General features: G+C 41.6%; 1 protein-coding gene across 2 annotated transcripts in view; it reads left to right on the plus strand.

The window, feature by feature from the left end:
* cdh4 (cadherin 4, type 1, R-cadherin (retinal)) overlaps positions 1 to 23,666 on the plus strand; it is a 194,380-nt gene that overhangs the window by 55,655 nt on the left and 115,059 nt on the right. For both annotated transcript variants that reach the window (XM_087179767.1, XM_023428032.2), the window contains exon 3: positions 21,443 to 21,466. In XM_087179767.1, the coding sequence (XP_087035893.1) occupies positions 21,443 to 21,466 (24 nt within the window). The remainder of the gene's footprint in view (positions 1 to 21,442; positions 21,467 to 23,666) is intronic.

Here is a 23,666-nt window from a genome sequence, read left to right on the forward strand (position 1 = left end):
CAAAGTGCTCTGGACAGGTTGTCATCGCATTTTGAGTGAGAGAGAGCTCAACAGATAAAGAAGAACAGAATGGGAGAATTGCTTGTTCTTATTTGCAATTTAAATTCTTGGCCAGTGGAGATGCTCAGTGCTCGACCTGTGTCATTATTCTTCCCTCTCTTGCTAACAAGTTACTGAGGTTTTTTTTTCTATCGACCCAGCACTATCAGTAACACATCCTTCCCTCTCCACTCAACCGCCCAGTGGAACCAGCAAGACTCCAGGGAGAAGACAACCCCTCCAACGGCCAATTACACCATTAATTGCTTATCAGATCCAATTTAGGATTGCAGTAAATGAAGCAAAGTATTCTCTGCTGTGGGTGTGAGAGAGAGAGTGTGTGTGTATCTAGCGCAGTGTGTTGCCCCTGTCATCCCCAATCAGTGGAACTGAAACACCTAATTGCTGAGCTCCCACTCGTTCGCCTTCCAAAACATTCCTTTGTTTGTCTAATCAGACAGAGTTGGATACTGTGATGCACCAGGACTTCCTCATGGATGCACACACGAGCACACAAGCACACCACTGCATACCACTAGTTCACTGTCTGAGGTATAGTGTGAAACATATTAATAGTATACATCTGCTGCGGCGGGAGGTGGAGTAATTGATGAAGAGCATTTTGTTTCACAGCTTCTGTCATCTGTGAATATGCTGACACATGCTTTAATTAATAAGGGGGCATTAGAGAGCCTCTTAACTCTGAGCCTCTGCTGCCTCCAAGTTTTTCTGCAGTGCTGGTGGTGTTGGGTATCCCTGGCAAGATTAGAGACACCTCTTCATTTGTCTTGCCTTGGTGCTTAATTTGTGACACTGAGTTTTTCTCTCTTTTCTCTCACTTCCAACTCTTTTCTCGCTTTCTTTTTTCTGCATGAAGTTCTTTGAGACGCACTTGTGATAAATGTTGAAATAGATAAACAAAATTGACTTGAACCTGAACTCCTATTGATCCCCCCCTCTTCCTCTCTACCTGTAACCAGCCAAAAACGTAATGAACCATGTGAAGATTAGGCTAATTGGACCATGGCAGTTGAAGAGTTCAGTCTACCTCCATCTTCTCTAATTCACATCCTCTGCTGGCAGGACGCACATGGAAACACGATCCAATGCTCACACACACATACAAACTCAGACATAAACACACTCACACACGGCATAATAATCTGGCTGTTTTATAGGATGTCTCATTATACCTGCAATTGACTTGTTGGAGACATAACCGTTGATGCATTCAGGGGTGTTGTGTCAATTTTTGATAGAGTTTCCGTCTGATTTATTTTCTCAGGGAAAGTGAATCGATGGAAATCTCATTAAGGTAGAAGGTAAAGGTCATGGCAGATGTGTAAATGAACGCGGCAGTGGTTCTTAACACAGTCTCTCTATATAGTTTGAAAAGTGCATAGGTGACTTATACACTGCGATGACGGAAAGCAACTTTGTATTACTTCACAAAGACTGAATGTTCAGCACAGAGTTTATTGAGGTTCAGGACAGAGTCTGTAGAGATTTATGTTGTACTGTCACTTCCTACATTGCCATACATAGCCATGATGGCGCAGTACATTAATTCACTCATAGTATAAATAAAGTATGTTCTATTTTATATGTTGTGTGGAAACATTGCGAACCATGTTATCATTGATTTTATTTTAATGTCTCAGACGTCTCAAACGCTCACCATGTTCTGGGCAGCTTGACAGCTCAGGTTAACACTGACAAAAATGAAGTCAGAATCTTTTTAAAGCTGCAACAATCAATATTTTAATGTGAACTGTCTAAAAAATGACTGTGTGTAATGGTGTCTCTAGATGGGATGAACCCACAGAGTATTATCAGCAGGCTCTCTAGTTCCTCTCGGCTTTACAGTGTTTTAGTATCTTTCATTCAAAACTCATTGTTTAGGTTGTGTGAGCCACAATTTTACTGTTGTGGTTCAGGTCTCATAACCCTGTTTCCAGCGACACCAGGCAGCTGTTTTCTGCAAATAAGCTGTAATAAACCCACTTTATGCCACATGCCCAACACCAAACAGCAGCCAAAGTTAGCGACTAGCTTGCAATTCTGAGCCAAACATATCGTGTACAATACACATTTATATTATGTATTTATTCTGTAATTATTGATGTATTATGCATTAATTGAATTCCTCCACCTCACCAACATAAAACCAGATTCCACAGATTTCCAAGGTGGTTGTAAACTTGTAAAGCTTTGAATCATGCTCACAGGAGCAGACTTCAAAACTTGTCTCATTGCTTTAACACTATTTAACATTAAGCTAGTAGCATGTAGGTGCTGGTTGGCTTCTAAATGGCTTGTTAGCTAGCATTGTTTACATTGTCCCTGAGCAATAGAGCGACTAGTCATAGAAGTTAGCAATCCTCTTTTTTTCTCAGCGATTGAAATAGTAACTACAAGCTAGTATACTATAATGTATTATAGAAATATGTTTTGACAATATGTATTATAGCAGTATATCATGAAGTGGAACATACACAAGTTGCATGTTGTGCTGAGTGCATTGGACAAATACATGTATTGTGTTTATTCCTTTGTGTAAAACAGTTGCTTTCTTCCAACAGAATTTGTTTTAATATTGACTCAACATGAGTGCAGTGAACATAGTGGGATATTTAGCAGCTTAACAGACAGATGTTTATGTCAGGTGATGGTGCAATCCAAAGCAGAATAGGAGAATGAATATTGGACACAGACACGACCCCAAATGAATGATGATGTTACTCTGTCTCTGCTGGATGTGTAAATAGACAACTGTTCACTGTATTAACTTTGCAAGGTGATAACCAAGAGCCTGAATATGAATTAAGGCAGGTTCAGGTTTTGGACTTTAATTCCCCCATCTCTGTAGAGTTTGTATGTTCTGCTTGAGTTCACATAACTTTCCTTCACATGATTCAGTGTCTTCTCACAGTCCAAAAATGTGTTATTAGGTGAATTTGAGATGTGTGAATGTGAGTGTAGATGTAATTCGCTGCCTGTGATACACAGACAACCTTCTCAGATTGTTTTCTCATCTTATGTCCTACATGCTGGGAGAGACTCTTGTGAAAATGAGAGGGGCAATGAAAATGGATAGACAAAAGTAAGGCAAGCTGAGCGCCACAAAGCTACATTTGTCAAGAGAGAATATGGAGAGTGCGTCAACCACGCTTCTTAACTGTTTCATTGGTTGTTAAGATACTGCAGGGACTCAGCAAATGTGTGTAAACAGCAGGAACTGGCATGTAAATGCAGCTGCTGTACTTCAAGGCAAGACTGCGTTTCATTTTTGGAAGTGTGTGGCAATCCGCACAGTATTGATATCATGTCCTAATTTTTCATTTCTGGTGGAAAAAATGGTGAGATCTTGTGGGGAGTTCAACACGTTCTCGACTGTTAAAAGACCCCAGACCTTGATAAGTCACAACGAACTCTGTGAATGGATGCCTGAGGGGATGAATATTTCTCAGACTCAATTCTCCTAAAAGAGGTGTTTTTGGTCAAGAGCTGTTACTCATTCTATTCCCCTACCTCCTTGCCTACACTCATTTCCCTTAGTCTTTGGTGTCTCTCACTCCAGTGGCAATGTGACAAGTGAAAATTGATTCATATGCAGTGAGTCCACAATGGAGCGTATTTCTCATGCCTTGTGAGCCCCACTGAAGATACGCAGTGCCCCCCGACATAACCACACATCCCATCCCACAGCGCCGTCCTGCACACACATACACACTTTGCTTTGGGATAGTTGTGAATTTTATTTCAGTGGTGTGAAGCCAGCAGCATATGAGGAGACAGAGGGGGCGAGAAAGCTGTGATGTTTACACATCTCAGATAAATGACAGTGCTGTTTGCTTTAATAACCACACTGAATGCAGAGACACGTGTAATTGCTTTGATGTTGCTCTGATGGCTACAAATAATGGCACTCTCCATGATTATGGAGTCAGTTAGGCGCTGGAGGCGTACACACAGGCCTGCGTGCACAGTCTTGGTGCTTGTGCACGCAACTGTACATGAGAATTCCCCCATCCCTCACCTCCTTTAGCTTTTGTCTAGGTCGCCACCCCAAGGGCTTGATTTAGATGAAATGTCACTTTTAATGGAAAATTTGATGCAAGCAAAACAACAACTTGGAATATCGCTTGTGTAAGTAGCAGGAATGAAGGCAAGTGCCAGGGCGATGTTAGCGGTAGGGGTTGTTTCTCCCTTGATTGTACTCTTTTGGAATTCATTGGTTGCCTGTATGATATTAGTGTTGTAGCAAATGTAGCCCTCAGGCAGGCAGGGCACCCGGCACATTGCTACTCTTTATAGATGAGTGTGCCAGGAGGAAATGCGTTTGCAGCCTGGCCCCGCTGTGGACTGAATGTGGAGCAAGCAGAGGGGGAGTGGACGGTGGCGATAAGTGCCACAGCAGCTCATCGTATCTGCCCTTTCTTCTCTTGTTTTCATCTCACTTACTTCTTGTCTTAATTGCTTTCATATCATGAATTTGTATGAGTTGCACTCGCATTAATGAGACAAAAACCTCCCTAGCAAGACGACACTATTTTTCGCTCGATCGGCTTCAGTATCCAAGCATTGCTGCTGAAACACTTCACTTATGTCTCTCATGCAACCGGCTGCTCCTCTGCATCAAACCAGTGGGTATTTCTTAATGTCATTGGTGCAGCAAATGATCATGGCACGCCACAGGCGACTCCAAGACCTCCCTTGGACCTTGTTTGTAGCAGTGCAGATATAAGCTTCAATATCATTTATGTAGCCTGCCATGCAGTTTTGTGTTTCTATAGTAACTCTTGCCGCACAGAATTCCCATTCGGCAGCGTAGTAATTAATTTATTGCTATTGATCTCTTGTATCCCTCAAGCCTTTCAGCAGGGTGGCCTGAAAGCTGAAAGCTGCATTGTTGATTGAATGCACAGTCTATCTTCAGATGCGATCGCAAATCAGTCCCCATAGGGGAATTGCTGGGAGCGGGCCAGATTATGTTCCTTCATGCTGCAGTGGTAATGATTCATTTCATCGTACAAGACACGAGTGACTGTAATTGCAGGTTTGGTACTGGGCAACAGCCCCTGCCCTGCTCATGATCATGTAGACTGTCATGGCAAGGGCTCAACTGCAGGAATAGGCACTTACGGCACAGCGTACACATAGTAGCCGAATCTGATGCTTTTTGGCATAGAGGGGCACGATGCTTCAGGTTCAGATTTTTATAATAAGTTGTTCCTGCCAGCTCCGAGCACAGTGTGGTCTGACATTTACTCAGAGCAGGGCAAATAAGGATAGAGAAAAAAATAAATGAATATTTGCTCGAGGACCTTCAGCTCCTTTCTTGGCCCCTGCCCCTCCTTCTTCTTCATAGCTTTTGGCACTTGCACTTTTCACATTCCAGGTATTATGTATTCTACGTATCTTCGACGAGTAGGAGGCACCCCTGGCAATCAGATGAAAAGAAATGATCTTATAGACCTTTCCAAAACATCTCAGGGATGCTTAGTCCAGAGCAAAAAATGTTTGCATAACAACCATTGTATTCATTACTCACTCAGTAATGCTGAGAAGAAATCTCAAGTCATGAACCTGCTTTATGCCTTTGGGAAAATAGAAACCTAACTTGCAGTCATTTGGATGTTAGTGCCTCTGATTCTTCACTTAAGTTTCCCATCTTAACCCAAGGGTGCATCTTTGGGAAATAAATAGCTATCAAAGAAAAGAAAATGAGAGAGGAGAAGACAAATCTGGAGAAGAATGATGGGGGCATTAATAGTAATAGACAACTCAACAGGAAGCAAAAAAGTGAAACTAAAAGCAGCAGAAGCAAGATGGAGGTGGGGGAAAAAAAGTAATGATAGCTCACCTTATGTCAGCCTCTGTGACAGAAATGACTTGGAAGTTTGGAGACCGGCGTTGTCATGGAAACAGATATTTGTGCTGCTGACAGTGGGGGTGGGGTGGGGGGTCTCTTTGTGTTTTTCCAATGGATGCCGATAAAGATGTCATCCTGAGAAAAATAGGTGTTGGTCGTCAATGGCCCAGAGTGCTGACATTGCCTTTGCTAAAGCCGTATTGTCCTGGGCAATCCTCTGAGGATTCTAAAGGCTTCTCCAGTGTATCTCTCTTTTATTTGAAATTTGAAGAGTACTTCCCACGGGGCATGTTTAAGATAACATACTGCAAGACTGGAGATGTGACATGTTATGAACTGTGTTGAAAAGATACATTTCTGTCTTTCATATTTGATGAGGTTTGTGGGATGCTGAATGACCGAGTGGCGTGAAAGTAAAAGAAAGAAGAGTCAACTGTCCTCTTATCGTGAATTCAGTCCTTGTAAGCACAACTAATATAGTCAAGGAGAAGGATAATAAAACTCATTACTATTAGATCAGGATTAGAGGAAGGATTGCTCTGTAATCCCTCTACCAACACTCGCACCATGAATCTTCCAGAATATTCCAGCTTCTGTGTTAATGATCATCAACACCAGTAATGTGCTGCGTCTTGGATCACACGTTGTCCTAGAATCTATCGCATGAGTTTGTGTGCTGGAGGCAAAAGTCCTGTTTATCATGTCCAGGCTGCAGTGCACGGGGGCCGAATTTTTAATTAAAAGTCGTCGTATCTCTCTCTCCAGTATTGGGAGGTGTGATCACTGCCTGTCACTTCAGCTCAACACAAACATGTTTATTTTTGGTCCCAGATTCATTTAATGGGCTTGTCAAAACTGATGAAAATTAGAGGAGGCAGAGGCGGCTGATAAGCCCCACTGTTATTAGATGGGCTGGAGCTGTTGTTTGTCTGCCTTAGTTTGTCCTGTGTTGATGCATAAATGTCTGTGTACGACAAGCCAGCAATCTAAAGGAAATACACGACCCCGCGCTACTGCTAATTCATTCTCAGACGCACAAAGTCAGACGATTAAAGTTTTCTCTGCTCAAACTTTTAATAATAAATAAAAGATTTGATACTTGTACCTAGTGAAAAAGCCCCACAGTATTCAGCAGTGCCTCTATACTACACTCTGCTCTGTGTTTTCTGAAATGTAGAACAGCAGAAGTAAATAGACATGGGAGCAGACAAACTCTGTTCTTATTCACTTGGGTGCTTTCTATCTTTGTTGTCCCTCCTGAACACACAAAAGAAAGCAAAAGTTGGATTTTCCCAACAAATCCTCTGAGGGCCAGAATAATAAAGATGTGTATCAAATAAAAAGTAGGACTTTTATATCTGTATCTGAGTGTTTGGAGGTGTCACTGCAGAACTGCATGATGACAGCTGTATTTCTCCTAATGGCAACATATTGGCCCGGTTTCTGCAGCTGTATTGGAGTAGATCAGATTGTAGTTTATTACTAAACTACTACTATATGAGACTGGGTTGGAGAGAGGAGGCGAATCTCACAGCTTTCCTGCCACTGCCACCCATAATACAGCACTGTTGTCTTTGCTCCACAGGGGGTGGTTTTATTGGAAAGCTTTCCTCACTTAAGTTATGCAGACAAATGACAACATGACACACAAATGCAACTATGTGCTCCCTATGTGGGCTGTAGTGGAGGGCATAATTGCATAGTATTTTTTATTGTGTTTGCTGTTCAAGTTGATTGTCATCTCATAAAAATGCAAATACTGTACATATGGAGCATGACTGAGTCACAGAGAAATGAGAATGGAGGGAAATTATGGGATTTTGGGGAAATAAAGAAAGAAGACAGAGAAGGAAAAGAGTCAAAGAGAAACCGTTTGCTGTGCCTCACCCTGTTCAGAGACTCCCTGTTGGTGTGTCTCTTTGCAGCCCCTTCCCTGAAACTATTGGAATAATGCATGTTGTTATTTGTGGTTATTTGACACCTGTCAGGCTCCACATGAGAAGGTGGAGGTAAGCAGTATCTCTGCTGCTGATAGAGAAACATGCAATTCAGAGTTAATAGAACATTACTTTAGAAGGGTTAGCCTAATCTTGAATTAGCATGACATGTTACAAAGCATCTACTTAAAGGTACAACTGTTGAATTACTCATGGCACTATAGATCAATGTTTTAGTGAGTGGGTCCGGGCCGGGGATAACATTTGCTTATGCTTTACACCCTCAGTGGAAGGTTTCACCAGATATCTGGTACCAGCACTAAAAAAAAATCCACCGGGAATCAACAACCTCTGTTGGACAGGTTGCACTGACTCGGAACCAGTGAAGCACATTCAGTAGCACACAATCTGGCAATCTGCATTGAATATAAATATCTTCTCGGATATAAAAAAGTTAATATCTGATTGTTTTTCTTTTTACACTGTCATTGATCTGGAAATTTGCACTAAAGAGAGTGACTGTCAGTAAAGGTGCTGTACCCTCACCCCTAGTGCTTCCTTCATAGCAGAAGTAAAAGCCTCCAGGGAGTCATGACAGCAGTGTCACATTACATGACTTTGCGTTGCGTTGCGTTACGTTACGTTACTCAGACACACACACACACACACACACACACACACACACACACACACACACACACACACACACACACACACACTTGGTCAAGCCACTGAAAGTGCTAAAAAGCAAATGCCCCTAAGTGCTACCTTAGTCCCTCACAAGTGTGTTCTCTGTCCACTTAGTGCCTTCACATATCTAAGTGCTCCATTTGACCTTCTCAATGTCTCAGTGCCCACAACTGAGCTCATCACCTCTTATGTGACCCACTCTTTCAGGCTTGCTTGCTTGCTGCCATTTTCTTTGAACTACAACCAAAGACAGTGGAGCAAACACAAACACAGAAATCAATGCAGAACCACTAGAAACTCCTAGACACAAAAACCAAGCTGAAGCTGTGGTTAGACCAGACCTTTAAAGAACTGCTGCACGACCAAGTAATAACCAGTCCTGAAGAACCCTTTTGATTTTGAAAATAATAAGTGTTTGGAAACAAAGGCATCACTAACAAATCCATTTCAAAGAGCTATAGAGATACAGGTTAAAAACTAGTTGAATAAATCCTGATTTTCATTACTATAAAACTAAGTCTTTAGTTTCATAAATACGCTGACATTAATGCTATATTTATAGAACCATGACATTTATATACCATTGACATTTTAGAAGCTTAAAGGGGGGCGTGTGAAACAGTGTGGTTGGTGTGATGCTGCATTTCAAAGCCTGACTTTATTTCACTTTATTTCCTTTTTTTTCCAGTAAAAAAGCCTGATGACAGATGTCATGTGTCTCCACCTGTCAGAATGCTCACACGGGTCCTTTCAATGGACATCTGAATGGCTCTTGGCTGCATGTCATCCCTCTCTCTCCCCTGCCTTCCCTGTCAGTCTCTATCACCACCATCAAATAAAGCTGAAATGCAAAAAAAAATCAAAAAATCCAACAAATAAAAAAAGATCAAACATCCTCAGGTGTCATGAAGCTGGTTTCAGTCCAGCTGAACTCATATCACTCACCTGTGCTCGCTATTTAATGCGGTGCTTCATGTTTTGGTAAAAAAGCTGGTTTTTACACACTTTACTTGGTAGTCACAGCCAAATAACCTGCTCCAGAACACACTACAGAGACCCCATGAAGCAGTGTCTGCATGCCGACATGCACCGCATAATGTACCGCGCAGCTCCTCTAGCAGACACATAATAGACCCCTAACAGACCCAAGGGAGATTGTTAAAATAACGTGGCAGGTTAGCTAAGAGTAGCAGTGAAGTATTCTCATGGGGGGATCATCAAATAGACACCTAAGGGATTGATGGCAGCCTTTAGCCGCCTCCTAATAGTCACATGTTGGACAGATATGACTGCGAGGATGAGTCCCAGGTGGATGTGAAATACACAGCTCACAGTACCCGTTAGCTGCAGGTTGTTAATAGAATCCAGGGGATATGAGGGAGCCGAGGTGGGTTGGTTGCTTGGTGAGTGAGCAGTGGTGCTCCTTTGTTGGTTTAATGGTTAAATGAGGTTGCAGGGAGTTGACACAGTGTGAATGGTAAGAGCCTGCCTGGCTGATGCCGAGGTGCAGTGTCTCCTTATTCTATCATAACAATTTAGATGCTATTTTTTTTTTTTTTTCTCAAATTTCCTTTTTATCCCACTCCAATACATGTGGCATGTGACAAAGTGGAGTGAAAAAAAAGCAGAGGGAAGCTGTGACGCTGCCTCTTCAGTGCCCACTTCTCCCTCCCAGCCTCTGTGGATCCACAGGGTCCTACTGAGCACCTTCTATCTTCCCCAGCCCACCTGACTCTTGACCTCCCCGAGCCCTCCGGCATCCTTCACTGGTCTTAATGACAGACATTTATTTAATTCACGCTACTGGGAAATGAGATTAGTTTCAAAAGAGGAGGACAGGAGGGACAAAGAGTGGAGCTGTAGAAAACGAGAATGTGTGTGAATGTGTCTATAGCCCATCACCCACCACTTGTCTGCCTCTGCAGCTTCAAGTTATTTTAGAACAACACATTCAAGACCATTACAGTCCGACGCTTGTCATTCTGTCACTCGCTCCATCATGGCTCACTGCAGCATGCCCAAATGAGCCAGCACGAAGACCGTGACGGAGATGATGTTGATGAAGATGATGATAGCAGTGATGATGATGGTGATGATGATGATGATGGTGGTGATGATGATGACAGGCTGTTGATGCCGTCAGTCGGTAATGTGATCGCTTACACAAGACACGGCTGGTTGCTTCTCCAACACTGCATCGTACTTTATTATATTTGCAGAAGCTCTGCCATTGGGATATTGCTCTCTACCAAACAGCAGTGTCAGACTCTGCATGCTAGTGGAAGCATCGAGTCAGCTGTGTGTGTGTGTGTGTGTGTGTGTGTGTGTGTGTGTGTGTGTGTGTGTGTGTGTGTGTGTGTGTGTGTGTGTGAGTGAGTGAGAGACAGAGAGAGAGAGAGCTCTGCTTGACTCTGTGTGAGCTTGTGCAGTCTATCGCCCTCCAGCTCTGACACAGTCCACCGAGAGGAAACTGCGACAGGAGACCTCAATTCAGACATATGTTCAGTGTACCACTCGTCACGCACACAGACATGGAGGCATGTGTACACACATGCAATTTATTGTTCTCACATTTACTGTAATTTGCCAGGTGATTGCATACATACATACATGCACTCACACACACACAAACGCGCATAGTCAGCCAAATGCAAATCATATGACACAAAGCATATGCACACCCTGCCCACAGAGATGCAAGGCGGCTACAGAGGAGCACTTGGCTGCCTAAAGCCCCCGAAGCGCATGTCAACTCCTCCCTCCATCCCACATTGGGGCTCTGCATTTTAACTAAACATCTGGCTGTGTCAGCACCAGTTCATCACAGCAGGGACCCCACGCCCACCTCCCGCTTTTTGCCTCTGTGTCTGTCTCTGCATGTTGGGAGGCTGCATTCAGAGGAAAGTGTGTGCATTACGCACTGTGATTCATGGTGGTTCAGTGTCTGTGAGTGAGCATAGCACATGCATATTCATTTGGATTTAATCATCAGGCAGAAGCTGAAACTGTTGGCTTTGACTGGACAAACATGCATGGGTGTTGAGAATAAATGTATGCCAATGTGCACCCACAAACGCCAAGATGTTTACATGCTGAAATGAAACCACCTACTGGACTACAACAATTAATCGGCCGCTACCTACACTGCATTAACATTAAGGTTGAGTCACCCCATTAAATATGTTTAGCCTCCAGGGAAAGTGCTTTAATGTTAGCTGAGAGAAAATAAAAATAGCTCAGTACAAGCCAGATTCATTTTATATTTAGGGTCTAACAACATACAGCACACATTAATGTACACAACAAGACTGATATGGCTTTTGAGGTAATGAACATTGAAGGCTAGCACAATTACTCAACTGTGACTTGACATTGTACGGAGAAATGAGACGGCAGAAGTCATGCATTTGCAGGGACCTATTCATTGGCCGGGTGGCCAGGTGGGAAATTCCATCACGCCATGAAATGAGTCGTCGTGTTCAGTCACTCAGCGATACAGAGCATTGTGCATTATTGTGCTAAAAGAGCATGTTCTTTGTGAACGTCGACGCGAGCCTCGTTCAAGCACCAGAAGGTGGCGGTAATGCACCAAAAACCAAAAACCAAACACAAAAAAATATCAGTAGAAGAAGAACTGTTTTTTTTTTTTTTTAAGGTGGCATCTGACGATTTACGGCATACAGCATGTGAGCTGAAAAGCACATTTTTCTATGGGGGCAGGGGGAGGGATGGATGGATAAGAGGAGATTCTACTGAAAAAGAACAGATCAGCTCATCAAAAAAAAAAAATTGAAGAAATTAACCTAATTTAGTTCAGTCAAGATTGTTAACTGTGAACATGAACTTGTTAATTTAAATCTGTGTGAACTGAATTTTGAGCTAGCTTTAGTGTGAACACAGCACTGTCGATACAGTGTAGTAAAAATGAATCTATGTAATTAGTAACCCCATGTTTTTAGTTATTTGTCCTTTCTGATTTATAAAGTTTTTTCATCTTGTTAGTCATCCCACTGTTGATCTTATTGACCTCTTGTCTTTTGTTTCCCTCAACACAAGAACTGATGCAATTGACACTTCTTGAAAGAGAATACAGAAAAACAAAGAATATCTTTTTAAATAACAAACGAAATGCTGACAAATGTTAACTAATCTAAATGTCTGACACATTTTGAGAAAGAGTTTGAGAAAAGTAGCTAAGTACCCGCTGCCTAGTTGAATAGACTGAACTTTCTTCTTGACAAGGTTATTGGCGGGATTGATACCGTTGCCTGAGACACTCAAGCCTCCTGTCTTAACTTGCTCAGCTAGGGAAATTAGTGGATGAGCCGACAGGCTCTCTGATCGAGAACATTTAGAAGCTAACATCTTGGGAAGACACTGAATTAACCTCTGAATCTGTTTGAAGCGTTTCTCATAGACAATAAGGAAAATATTTGTTTGGACAGGTGTATTGTGAGTGAACATGAGGTGTGTGAAAGTTTGCTACCTGTGAAACAGGGTGAAATCTCACTTAGACCTGCTGCTTGTCTGTAGCTAAGGCAGAGATTTCATGACACATTAAATCACAAAGTTCTGTTCATTATGTTATCGTCAATACATCCCCGGTGCACCCCGGTAGCTTGGAGTGCAGTGCACGTAAGCACTGCTTGTCTTTGAAGAGAAGGGGCCTTTGTTGATTGCAGCGTATAGGCAGTTGGGTGTGTGTAACAGCAGTGCCCCATTACCTCTAATTTAAAGTGTGTACATAGCAACAGGCCAAGCAATACAGTCCCTCCTCTGACAATAGCAGTGGCATTCTGCTCACAGAGAGGAGGGCTGCAGAGAGAGGGAAGGGGCAAATTAAGGGAGTGAAAATGGGTCTTATTCACAGGCATAGAATCAAATTTTCTAATATTGATAATATTTCAACATTAATCCTATTTTATCTGCATTTGATTTTTGGCTCAATAATAATCCAAGTTTAGAGACGTGCATTAGAGGTGATGCACTGAAAAGCTTTTTTACTTTGACTAGTGTAAGTAGTTACAGAACTTGTGTAAAGCCAAATTGGCTTCAAAGCATGTGAACCATATTAAACTTAACTAATTAGGCATTTCTTTTGAACTAGAAACATGTCGATCAAAGTGAATAATTATGACAAAAAGACCCACAAGAGTGCAGTCAAACACTTTTACTGTAACTAAACCGTCCTAGTCATCAGGATCGTCGAGAGAGAGAGATTCATAAATCCCCCGGTGTGCTGGCTGGTATCATTAATCGTTCCACATTCTGCAGCAGAACACACTCAGATGTACAGTCGCATGTAATATCACAGGAGTGAAACGTGTGGTCACCAAAGAAGCTGTTTGGATCACAAACAGTGACGCAGACTCTCTGTTAATCTGTGATGCCAGTCGAAACTCAACTTGTTGTCAACACACTTGCCAACAGGGAGTCGTGACTCATGACAGATCACAAGTGTGTTTGTACATCAGGTGCTCCACTGCTCACGCCTTTAAAACTATATTTCCTGACAATCAATATGTCTGTTTTAGAACTTGTTAGTTTTGGCACTCATCACAATGCAGTGGTAGGAAAAAGTATACCAATCTCACTTTTCACTCCACTTTTATTTACACTCAGTTGGCAGTTTATTTGGTATCCCTTACTTAAACATGCTCATGCAGTCTAATACAACAGTCCTGCAATAAATCCCAGCTCCATGAAGGCTATACTGTTCAGTTTGTGTTGAAGCTCTTTTAGAGACATGTTGATTCAACTTTATGGTCATTTTGGAGGCTGTAGCTTGTAGTGTTGAATTGGATTGTGTTATACTAACAGGTGTTTCCACAAACCGGCACCACAAACTACATCCTCCAAAATTAGCATAGTTTTTTTGCTGCTGCTGGAAATGAAGGTGGTGAAAGTGAGCCAAAACAGTAAAGTTGCAGTAAATAAAAACCAAAACAATGTGCTGAAAATGGTAAAATGCTCCATACAGCTGAAAACTGCAGGGAAACTGCAGAAGTCAGGTGATAATTCTGTGTGGGTTCATCACTGCAAGCGACTCCTTGATCATTCTGCATGGTGAATATACATTTTTGAATGTAGCTTTGTATAAACAAACATAACACATGCTTTCCATAACTTAAAGAAGCCACAATACCTTTAGCTATCAAGGACTCATGAACGCTAATCTCTGTCAGTGAGCACAGACACATTCATGGCATTCAATCCCATCTCAGTTTATAATGGGTATTTTAATTTCACATTATTTTGTTAACAAATCTTGCAGAGAGGAAAACATTACAAAGGAAGGAATAACAATCTCCTAATGCCCTAAATCCTAATATTACCATATGGAGTTGAAGGTTGAACTGCATGTTAGCACAATACAAACATGCATATTGTATCTGTTGGGCAAAAATAAAACCTCTTTAGGCAATGACTGTGGCTTATTTGCTGCATTGAGGGTTGAATATATCATTTCTCACTCCACAAGGGTCCTATTACAACAAAACGTTAATGCTCCATGTCATTGTGCTTCTATTCAGTCACTTTAGTATAATAATTAATCAAAATAAACATACAGCGCTTGACAATAAGGCTTTTGTATTCTGCACTAATCAGACAACTCATTAGGCAGTAATGAGCCGACTCTGCCTGTTCTTGTCGTGTTTGGGGGAAGTTTGGCGCATTGAGAGAAGTGTTTGTGTGTGTGTGAGCACACAGATACACATAGGCACACTCACACCCCCACATGCACACATGTACACACACACCAGCCGGCACTCCTGTAGTCCCACTCCAATTATGGCAGCATCTCACCCGGGAAGAAGCCCACTTACCCAGCATTCGCTTTATGAATAATTGATTGTTTGTGCCAGTGTTATATTTGTAAATACACGTTTGCTCTCTGATTAATAGTTTTCTAGACATACTCATTTGTTCAATTTGATTAGACTCTTAAATGTATTATTTATTAGCTGAAATGCTCTGCGGTTATTAGGTATCACAAGGGCAACAAGAAGATTTGGCATAAGGACGCATCTAGATGCAAACAGACTCGCTCACATCAATCCACACTCACAATCACATGGCAGGTGGCAGAGTGCGTGTGTGCGTCTGTGTGGGATTTAACACATTGTTTTGGATATTGTGAACATGTTGACTGCCTTTAAGCACGTGTTAGTGAACATTTTTTAGACTTACAGCTTTTTTTTTTTTAAATCTTTCAGCCTATAAATAGTAAGAAAAGTATTTTTTTCAGTATATTAATAAAATAAAAAATAATAAAAAATTCTTATCCACATGAACTGAAGCAATTTTAAAGGTGTATATTTTACACTTTTCAGGTGTTTTATTTAAGTTTTGATATCTATAATAAGCTATATTTGTGGTTTTAACCAAAAAACATCCCTGTCTCATGCTTTTCTCTGGAGCTATAGAAAGTACGGGGCATTTTGTGTCTGTCATTAATATTAATCTTCTGATTGGCTTACTAAGTTGTGACATCACAAAATAAGGAAGTCCAGATGGCTTGGTTTAAAGCACAGTTACTGAATATAGGCTGTGTTCGCTTCTGTGTGCATTTGAGTGTTTTGATACTTTCGCAATATTAATATAGAACATAGACCTGCTTTATAATCAAGAAAGACAGGGAAATCTCACTTTCTACAATTTGAGACCTTTAATGTAGAAACATCAGACACATTTACCACTCACAGCGATGGGAAGATTGTGGATAGCCAAGCGCAGAGAGAAAGGTTATCAAACAGACACTGCGGATGTAATTTGGTGCTTTGTGAAAGCTCAATATGTTTTCTTTATGTCGCTGATGAAGGAAATGAGTAACTGTGACCTTTTGGATGAGTTTGTAATATGTGGGAGTCCACATCACCACTTGCTTTGACTGATTCATTTCGCAGTAGCAGAGCCCTTCATAAAGAACCAGGTCAAATGTGTTGGCTGAATTTGAAAAAAATCAAATAGTGTGGTCCAGACAAGAATGCAGGATGTTTGAATTGTAATTTATTCACTGGAGAGCAAAGACAACACCAGCAGCACAGCATCGTCACAATGACAGGACACGTCCGTGTTTCAGTGCTGCTGATTGACCACTCTTGAAATCCAGAAAATAACATTGATTGAGTAAAAGGCTTTTGAAGGCTCTAAATGGTATTTATTTATCCACCTCCGTGTCCTGATTTAGACAGTGCACAACTACTGCTCCATTTGTAAAACAACATGAAAATTCTAACCGTGGTGACATGTTTTAATGAGCTGCAATACAATACTCAACAGTTCTATGTTTCAGTTTAGCCAGCTGCAGCAGATCAGTTTGTCCCACTGATGTATTCTTACAGCAATGGATGGTGGAACAGCTATATGTAGGCTTTGGCTGGTTTTCTTCTTTCTGCCCCGAGGGAGTGCACAAGCTAACTATCAGAGACGATAAAAACCACATTTCAGATTGTGAAAATGACTCAGAGTGTGTGCAGTCGACAGTAAATATTACTATACATTCTATAGTGAGGGTTGTTTTCTGTATTTTATTCTCACTGCCAGCGCCTTATGTGTGTGACTAAAGGGTGCTTGATAATCTTTTTAATACAAAACTAAAAATAAAATGTCATCAAGAGAAGTGTTGTAACTGTGATGTCCACTCTTTACAGTTTAGACCTATGTCATCACAAGCTTAGTTCATGCAATGAAGCAATCAGTGGGTATTAATTAGCTTTTGTTTCCTACTACTCCTTGCTGCTGCTGATGGTTTTAAAGTAAAACTGAAGGGGGTGAAACTACAACAAAGATTCTGACCTTTTTGGAAATAAGTCTTTTTATAATCTATATGTTTTAGTAGTAATAGATCTCTTAGTTTTTAGTTGACTATAACCCAATGCTCAGTGGGTGTGTATATTACAACTATACAACATCAGCTTACACACAATACATACATGTACATCTCTGTCAATAGGCCTTTTCACTGCAGACATTTTGACTTGTGATTAACAATGGTTCTGTTTTATTCACGTGTCCCAGGAGGTCATGACAGTAGGACAGTGAGCCAGCATGCATAGTACCATGACCCTGACACTGGAGCAGCTAAATGGAATTCAGCCATCATTAATATTGTTTGTTTACACCTGTGCTTTCCCACCTGTGAAAAAAGCCTGCATAAGTGACACTTAAGTGGCTGATTCATCAAAGCCCCTACACATTGGTGGTGCACCCACACGTGTTTGGAGTTAATCTGATTAGACCTCTTCTCAGGAATGTGTGGGTGTGAACAATGTGCATGAGTGACACTTCCTTGACCCGGCTTTTTTCACTTTGTGGCTTTGTGGCATCTGACAGCTCGGGAAAACGTACACCTTTTTTTCTCTCCCACAGTTTGGTTCTCGGCAAACTGCTAGAAAAGCTCTGTCCAACTTCAAACAGAAAAAAAGGTCTAATGAGCCAGAGAAACTGAAAACACCTGAGTAGCTGTATATTGTGAATTCACCAGAAAAGACTGGATGTTCCCTTTAGTTGCAACACCAAATCATAAATTTTGGAGTTTTTTTATTCCTGTGAATAGCGGGCTGTGGTTGATTTGGCAGTTACAGCGTGTACAGTGCTATTGTTGAAAACCTTGAAACCTGTTGCAAAGAGGTTGTGGACGAATGCCCAGCATCTCAGTGGGGGGATCTCACTTACAAAACTGATAGACATGGTACATCATTGGAGTGTGTATGTGGATGTGTATTTGTGACTGTGAGAGAAGGAAAAGCAGCACTGCTCTGCACCATATGCCAAATATGAGCCTGTCTGCCAATTTGTGGGGGATACTGGCAAGTGCTAGCAAGGCTGAATTCTTGACAGAGGGAGATGAATAATTGAACATGTGCGGAGCGAAGTTCTGTTGGGATAGAGTGGGGTGCCTTTATACATGGAGAGGGTGAATGGAGACAGTCGGGCTGTCTACAAGCGAAACTCTCATTTAGATAGTGATGTGTTTGCTTTTTGTAAACAAGTCAAAAAGTTGCAGAGCTTTTAAGATGAACTTGAATGGATTTATGGTGAGACGTGAGTGGAAAAAAGCACGACTCATTGGCATTTATGCATTTTGATCACAAACTGCATGAACTACTACCAAAGAGCCTGAAAGCTGTCATCGATCCTGCGAGTGTGCACCGCAACCACACAGACAACTAAGATACATATGCACATTGAAAAATAAAGAAAGCTTGAAGAGAAATTTGTGTAACTTAATCAGTCTAGTGGAGACATTTGTTCAAACAGGGTATGTATTTTATATTCGAATTTTAATAATTTAGCAGACAATCAAATCAGCCTCCAGTAAATGCAACGGCAGAGCAAGCTTACAGGCTCTTACACTTGTGTGATCTTACACCAGACTGACCAGTAGTCCAGCCCAGTCTCCTGACAACATGTATGGATAATTACTGAAAATATGGTGGCTGTTGACCTTGTAATACCAAAGGAATACATGTGCAAAAAAGCAACACAGAAAGTAGCACAACTAATTAACACAAATGAGAAATGGAGAATGGTATTCAGTTCCATGAATCTCATTTGGTCTAGGCCTAAAATAAGATGTACCACAAATACAAGCTGCCAAGTGCGAAAAACTCTTAATGACAGCTTCCAAGTGTGAATTTTTTTTTCCTGGGATCCAGGTCTTTAGGTAGTATTAGGCAGTGCAGCCCACAGGTCATTTAGAAGTCGGTCCTAAAAGCAATAGTCCATTGTTTGTCTCTAGGATGAGTAAGAAGACACTGATAGCATCCAGCTGGTCAGTTCCCACTGGCAGTTGTCATAGCAACCAAGGTTGTAGCACAGACCCTAGCCATGTAGCTGAAGATGATAAGCTAATTCTCTGGCTATTTGTTATGGCTGTTACCTCCCTCAGCCAGTGTGTTTGTGTCTCAGGGTAGATAAGTTACACAAGTGTTCTCTAAATAGGACAGATACACAACCTGATTTAGATCAAATGTGGTTTAATGCTTAAGTGCATGATAAAATCTTGGCACGTGTAAGATATGAATATGGACATGATGTAGTTCTGTGAGGAATAACCTTATTTGGACATGAAGTAAGTATTAGGGTTTAACAATTGATCCATGTATTATCAAAATCACAGTAAAAGAGCTGCAATGTTTTGTCACATCATAACACTATAAGCATTGTGGTGCTACAGAGATGCCCCAGCCTACAATTCATATTCTCCAGACATAAGGGAACATGTTTGTTTGGTAGAGACCCCAGCAAAAAGTCACATCATCATCATTTTGTTATTGTCTTCAGTGAAAATGAAATACAAAATCCAAGACCATTCCCACACATCACAATATGATTTTTTAAAGTTATTTTTGCCTTTATTCAGATAGTGAAGAGAGAGAGAGAGAGACAGGAAAATCTGGGATAGAGAGAGGGGATGACGTGGGATGATGTTTTTTTGGCCAAGCTTCAATAAAAGCTTCTGCTTGAGACATCTGGGTCTCCTGAAACACACCGAGTGATGATTACATGTTGGATATTTAGTATATTTTCTCATAATTCCCATTACATTTGATGTCATCTTTGAGGTAGTGTGTCATCTATCAGAGCATTACCTGCTAAACATTACCTGACAACATACAGTGGACTAAAGCCACGTAACAAGATGAAGAGTCTACAGCCATGCTAACAGTGTTTATGAGACTTCGCTTAGGCACAATGGTGCTTTGGGCTAAATGCTAGCATGAGCATGCTCTCATGCTCATGTTTAGCAGGTATAACGTTAACCATGTTCACCATATTAGTTTAGTGTGTTAACATGCACCAAAGTTATTGCAGTTCATCCTCAGGGGAACATCAGTGTCTGTAATCCCTCCAACAATAAAAGCAGTAGGACAGTAATAGAGGCCAAGGATGTCTGCATGACATTTCATGGCACTTCCAACCAATAATTCTTGAGGTATTTCAGTCTGAACAAAAATGGAAACATTCCATTCTCAGAGCCAGGCCACCAGTGTGGATAGAAAGTGACACAGTTTGACTAGTCAGCATTTCTCACCAAACATTTGTAAAAAAGCAAAGTTCAAGTGAATGATATACAGCGTTACTCCTGAGTGTGGGCCTGGGGTGACCAGAAAGCCTGTCCCATAACACTTATTTTTCATCACTGTGATGCTGGGATTCATGATAACATTGGTTGTTCTCAAACCTAGAGTTCAGAAAGTGTTTCTAATCAGAGTTGGTACTTTTAAGTTTTGTCAGTTTTCAGGCTTTTCTAGATTGAAGAAAAATGTAGGCAACGAATGCAAAACGAGCCATGGAGATTGCTTCTGATCAAATCTCACTAAGCAACCCAGCTGGAGGACATGAAAGGGCAGGCAACCAGGAGAGAGAGACGTCAAGAGCCTCCAGGGCTGCCTCTTGTGTTTTTGTCACCCAGCTGTGGTGCCAAGGTCTGAATAAATACCACCCACAACGATGTACATAAGTGTGTGCGACGCGTATATGCAACGTCCCGCATGTTCCATTGAGTGAGCACAAGAGCAATATAGACATCACAACAAGCGTTTGAAGATAATGATGAATCCCACTGCTTGAGGCAATGACAACAAGTATAAGAGAGAAAACAAACTGTATTCTGGTTAAATGGTGCTGCCTGGATAATAGACAGAGACAAATGTGAGCGACTATGCAGTTGTGACAGCAAATTTTCACCAATAGTAGCCCCACGTTCTGTATATGTCACTGTCTGGGTATTGCCTGTGACTTTCCATTAATCTTCAGAAATGGATCTGTTTTGCTCTCTTGTTTAGCGGTGACTTTAGTATTGCAGTGCCACTTGACTGAAACCTATTATGCTCTAATCATCGTCTTCTCTCTTCTCTCCCCTTACCCCCCCCCTTTTTTTTTTCTGTGACAGATACCACCCTGTCCAGTGAACGTGGTAAGTGCTGCAGCCGTACACTCCCTTGAATCAGAGCCATCTGTGCGTAGACTCTGCCAGCAACAGCGGATTGGCTGTTTGTGTTGATGTGGAAGGAAACGAGCCACAGACTCCGCAAAATCACTTGCATCACCAGAAAGCTATTTTCCTCTCCATCACATTGCATGTCACGGCAAATGTTGAAACGAGCAGAAAAACATCAAGCAAAGGCAATTATGAAAGCAGCATCCGCAGACCCATGTGGCCAATCAGGATTAGAATTTAGCATATTTTCCCTGCACGCATTTTGCCTCGACCTATTTAGTCAATTTACCCCCTTTTGACTCTAATACTATTCAATAAGTATCCAATGAGTATCTTTTTCACTTTGTCTCATTGCAGCTTTAATAGAATGTATCTCCATGTAGTCTTAATAGAGAGTAGATGGATTCCCCCACTGTGGCAGCCTCTGTTTTCATTTTATTTTCAAATTTCACTCCGCATGTCGTGCTATTATTAATGATTTCCTGTTCTTGGAGGAACACTATAATCACTTCATCAAAGCGGCTGAAAGAGAAAGTCCATCTACAGTACTGTAGTACTTTTTTATATGCTTATTTTGCCTGTGTGTGTGTGTGTGCGCTCTGGCCAGTTTGCCCTGTAAGCAGCATGACAGCATCTCTGTCGGCCACTTTTCTCCTATCCGAGTTTCAGTACGGCACTGAGACAAGAAGTGATCTCTCTGAACTTGCTCTCTGCCCCATGAAAGCTGATGGTTTGGGGCAAAATTGTTGAGCTAAATTGGTGTGGTGGCATCACACAGTGTAGACAAAACACCACATGCTGTGTGTCTGGTCTTTGAAACCTCAGAGTGGCGACAGGGACGAGAAGTGTAAAGTTGTGGTTCAGATCAAGCAGTTGTGGTTTATTTTTGTGTACCTGGTTAACCTCCATCTGCCGGTGGAGGAGACAGTGATATGCAGCAGCAGAGAAGCGTTTGTGATCAATTTTTCATTGCCAAGCCAGCAACACTGTGGCGGTTTTTTTTCACTTCAGTTAGGCTTAAACAAAGAGCAGGGAATAAGGAATCACAATAGGCAAAGATTTGTATTCATTCTGAGTGTTATCCTTGATTTTGACCTCATCACTGCCTTTCTTAACCGCCCTCCGGCTCTGACATCAAAACACACGCATGAGGTTTCTCTTCTCCCACACCTTTTTTCCTTTTCTGTACTGCTGAGTAGTCACATAATGTGAATGATATTCCGCAGTATAAGGCAGAAGAAGAGGGAAGTAATGAATGGATTAAAAAACAGATGACTGAGTGAGGGGAGGCAGTGTTAGGGCAAGGTGTATGTACCCTTGGTCCCATCATGAAACGCTGCCAGCAGAGCCATCCAGAAGGTGTTATCACTCACCGCAGCAAAAATCATTCATTTCATTCAATCTCTGTTTTCATACTTTAGCATGTGTGCTTTTGGAAAAACAGAAACATGTATTATATACCTGCAGAGGAAAACGGTACTCACTGGCGCACCCTCCCTGCGTATTCCTGTGCTTAACAAGCTTTCCCCCCCCCCTCAGCAGAGATAGGGTGTGTTTGGAGTCGTCTGATAGGCCTCCTCAATGTGAAGTGGCTGCCGGCGCATCCTCTCCCAGCTTAATTGGCCGTACCTGAGGCAGGAGGGCAAGGTGTAATTGCGATAAGAGAAAACGCTGTGCTTGGCTGGTTTTAGTGCCCTTATCTACAATCTCTGGATTGATTATGGTTTTCTTGCCAGCTGTGCAAATTGTTCAACTCCATCACCTGCACTGGAAAGTACCTTAACTCTGTCTTGGCAAAACCACAGTACACATTGGTTAACTGTATTTACTGCTGGTTAGGCTACAATATTCTGGCCTCAAGGGCTGGGACGATATGTGTATTTCCCAATTTGATACTATCACGATACTTGTATTGCGATTTTGTTTTTTTAACAATAGACAATGGGAAAAACTTAAATCCTACACTTATAGAGACTATGTAGAGACTGAGTTGTATTTCCTCATCCTCATATGTCACTCAGTCTTTCTGAGTGTTACTTCATCACTGCTAAACCCTGTGGCTCTGTCTTAAAGTCACGCGAATGAAAAATGTTTCATTAGGAACATTACTGTTAAAATAAAATGAATCAACGCGGAACCACTGGGGCTTTTATTTTAAAGCATCAAACTCGACTGG

This window comes from Seriola lalandi, unplaced genomic scaffold (assembly GCF_002814215.2).
Source record: "Seriola lalandi dorsalis isolate HSWRI2012SDOR001 ecotype SW California unplaced genomic scaffold, Sedor1 jcf7180002054864, whole genome shotgun sequence".
In the NCBI taxonomy this organism is placed as follows: Eukaryota; Metazoa; Chordata; class Actinopteri; order Carangiformes; family Carangidae; genus Seriola; species Seriola lalandi.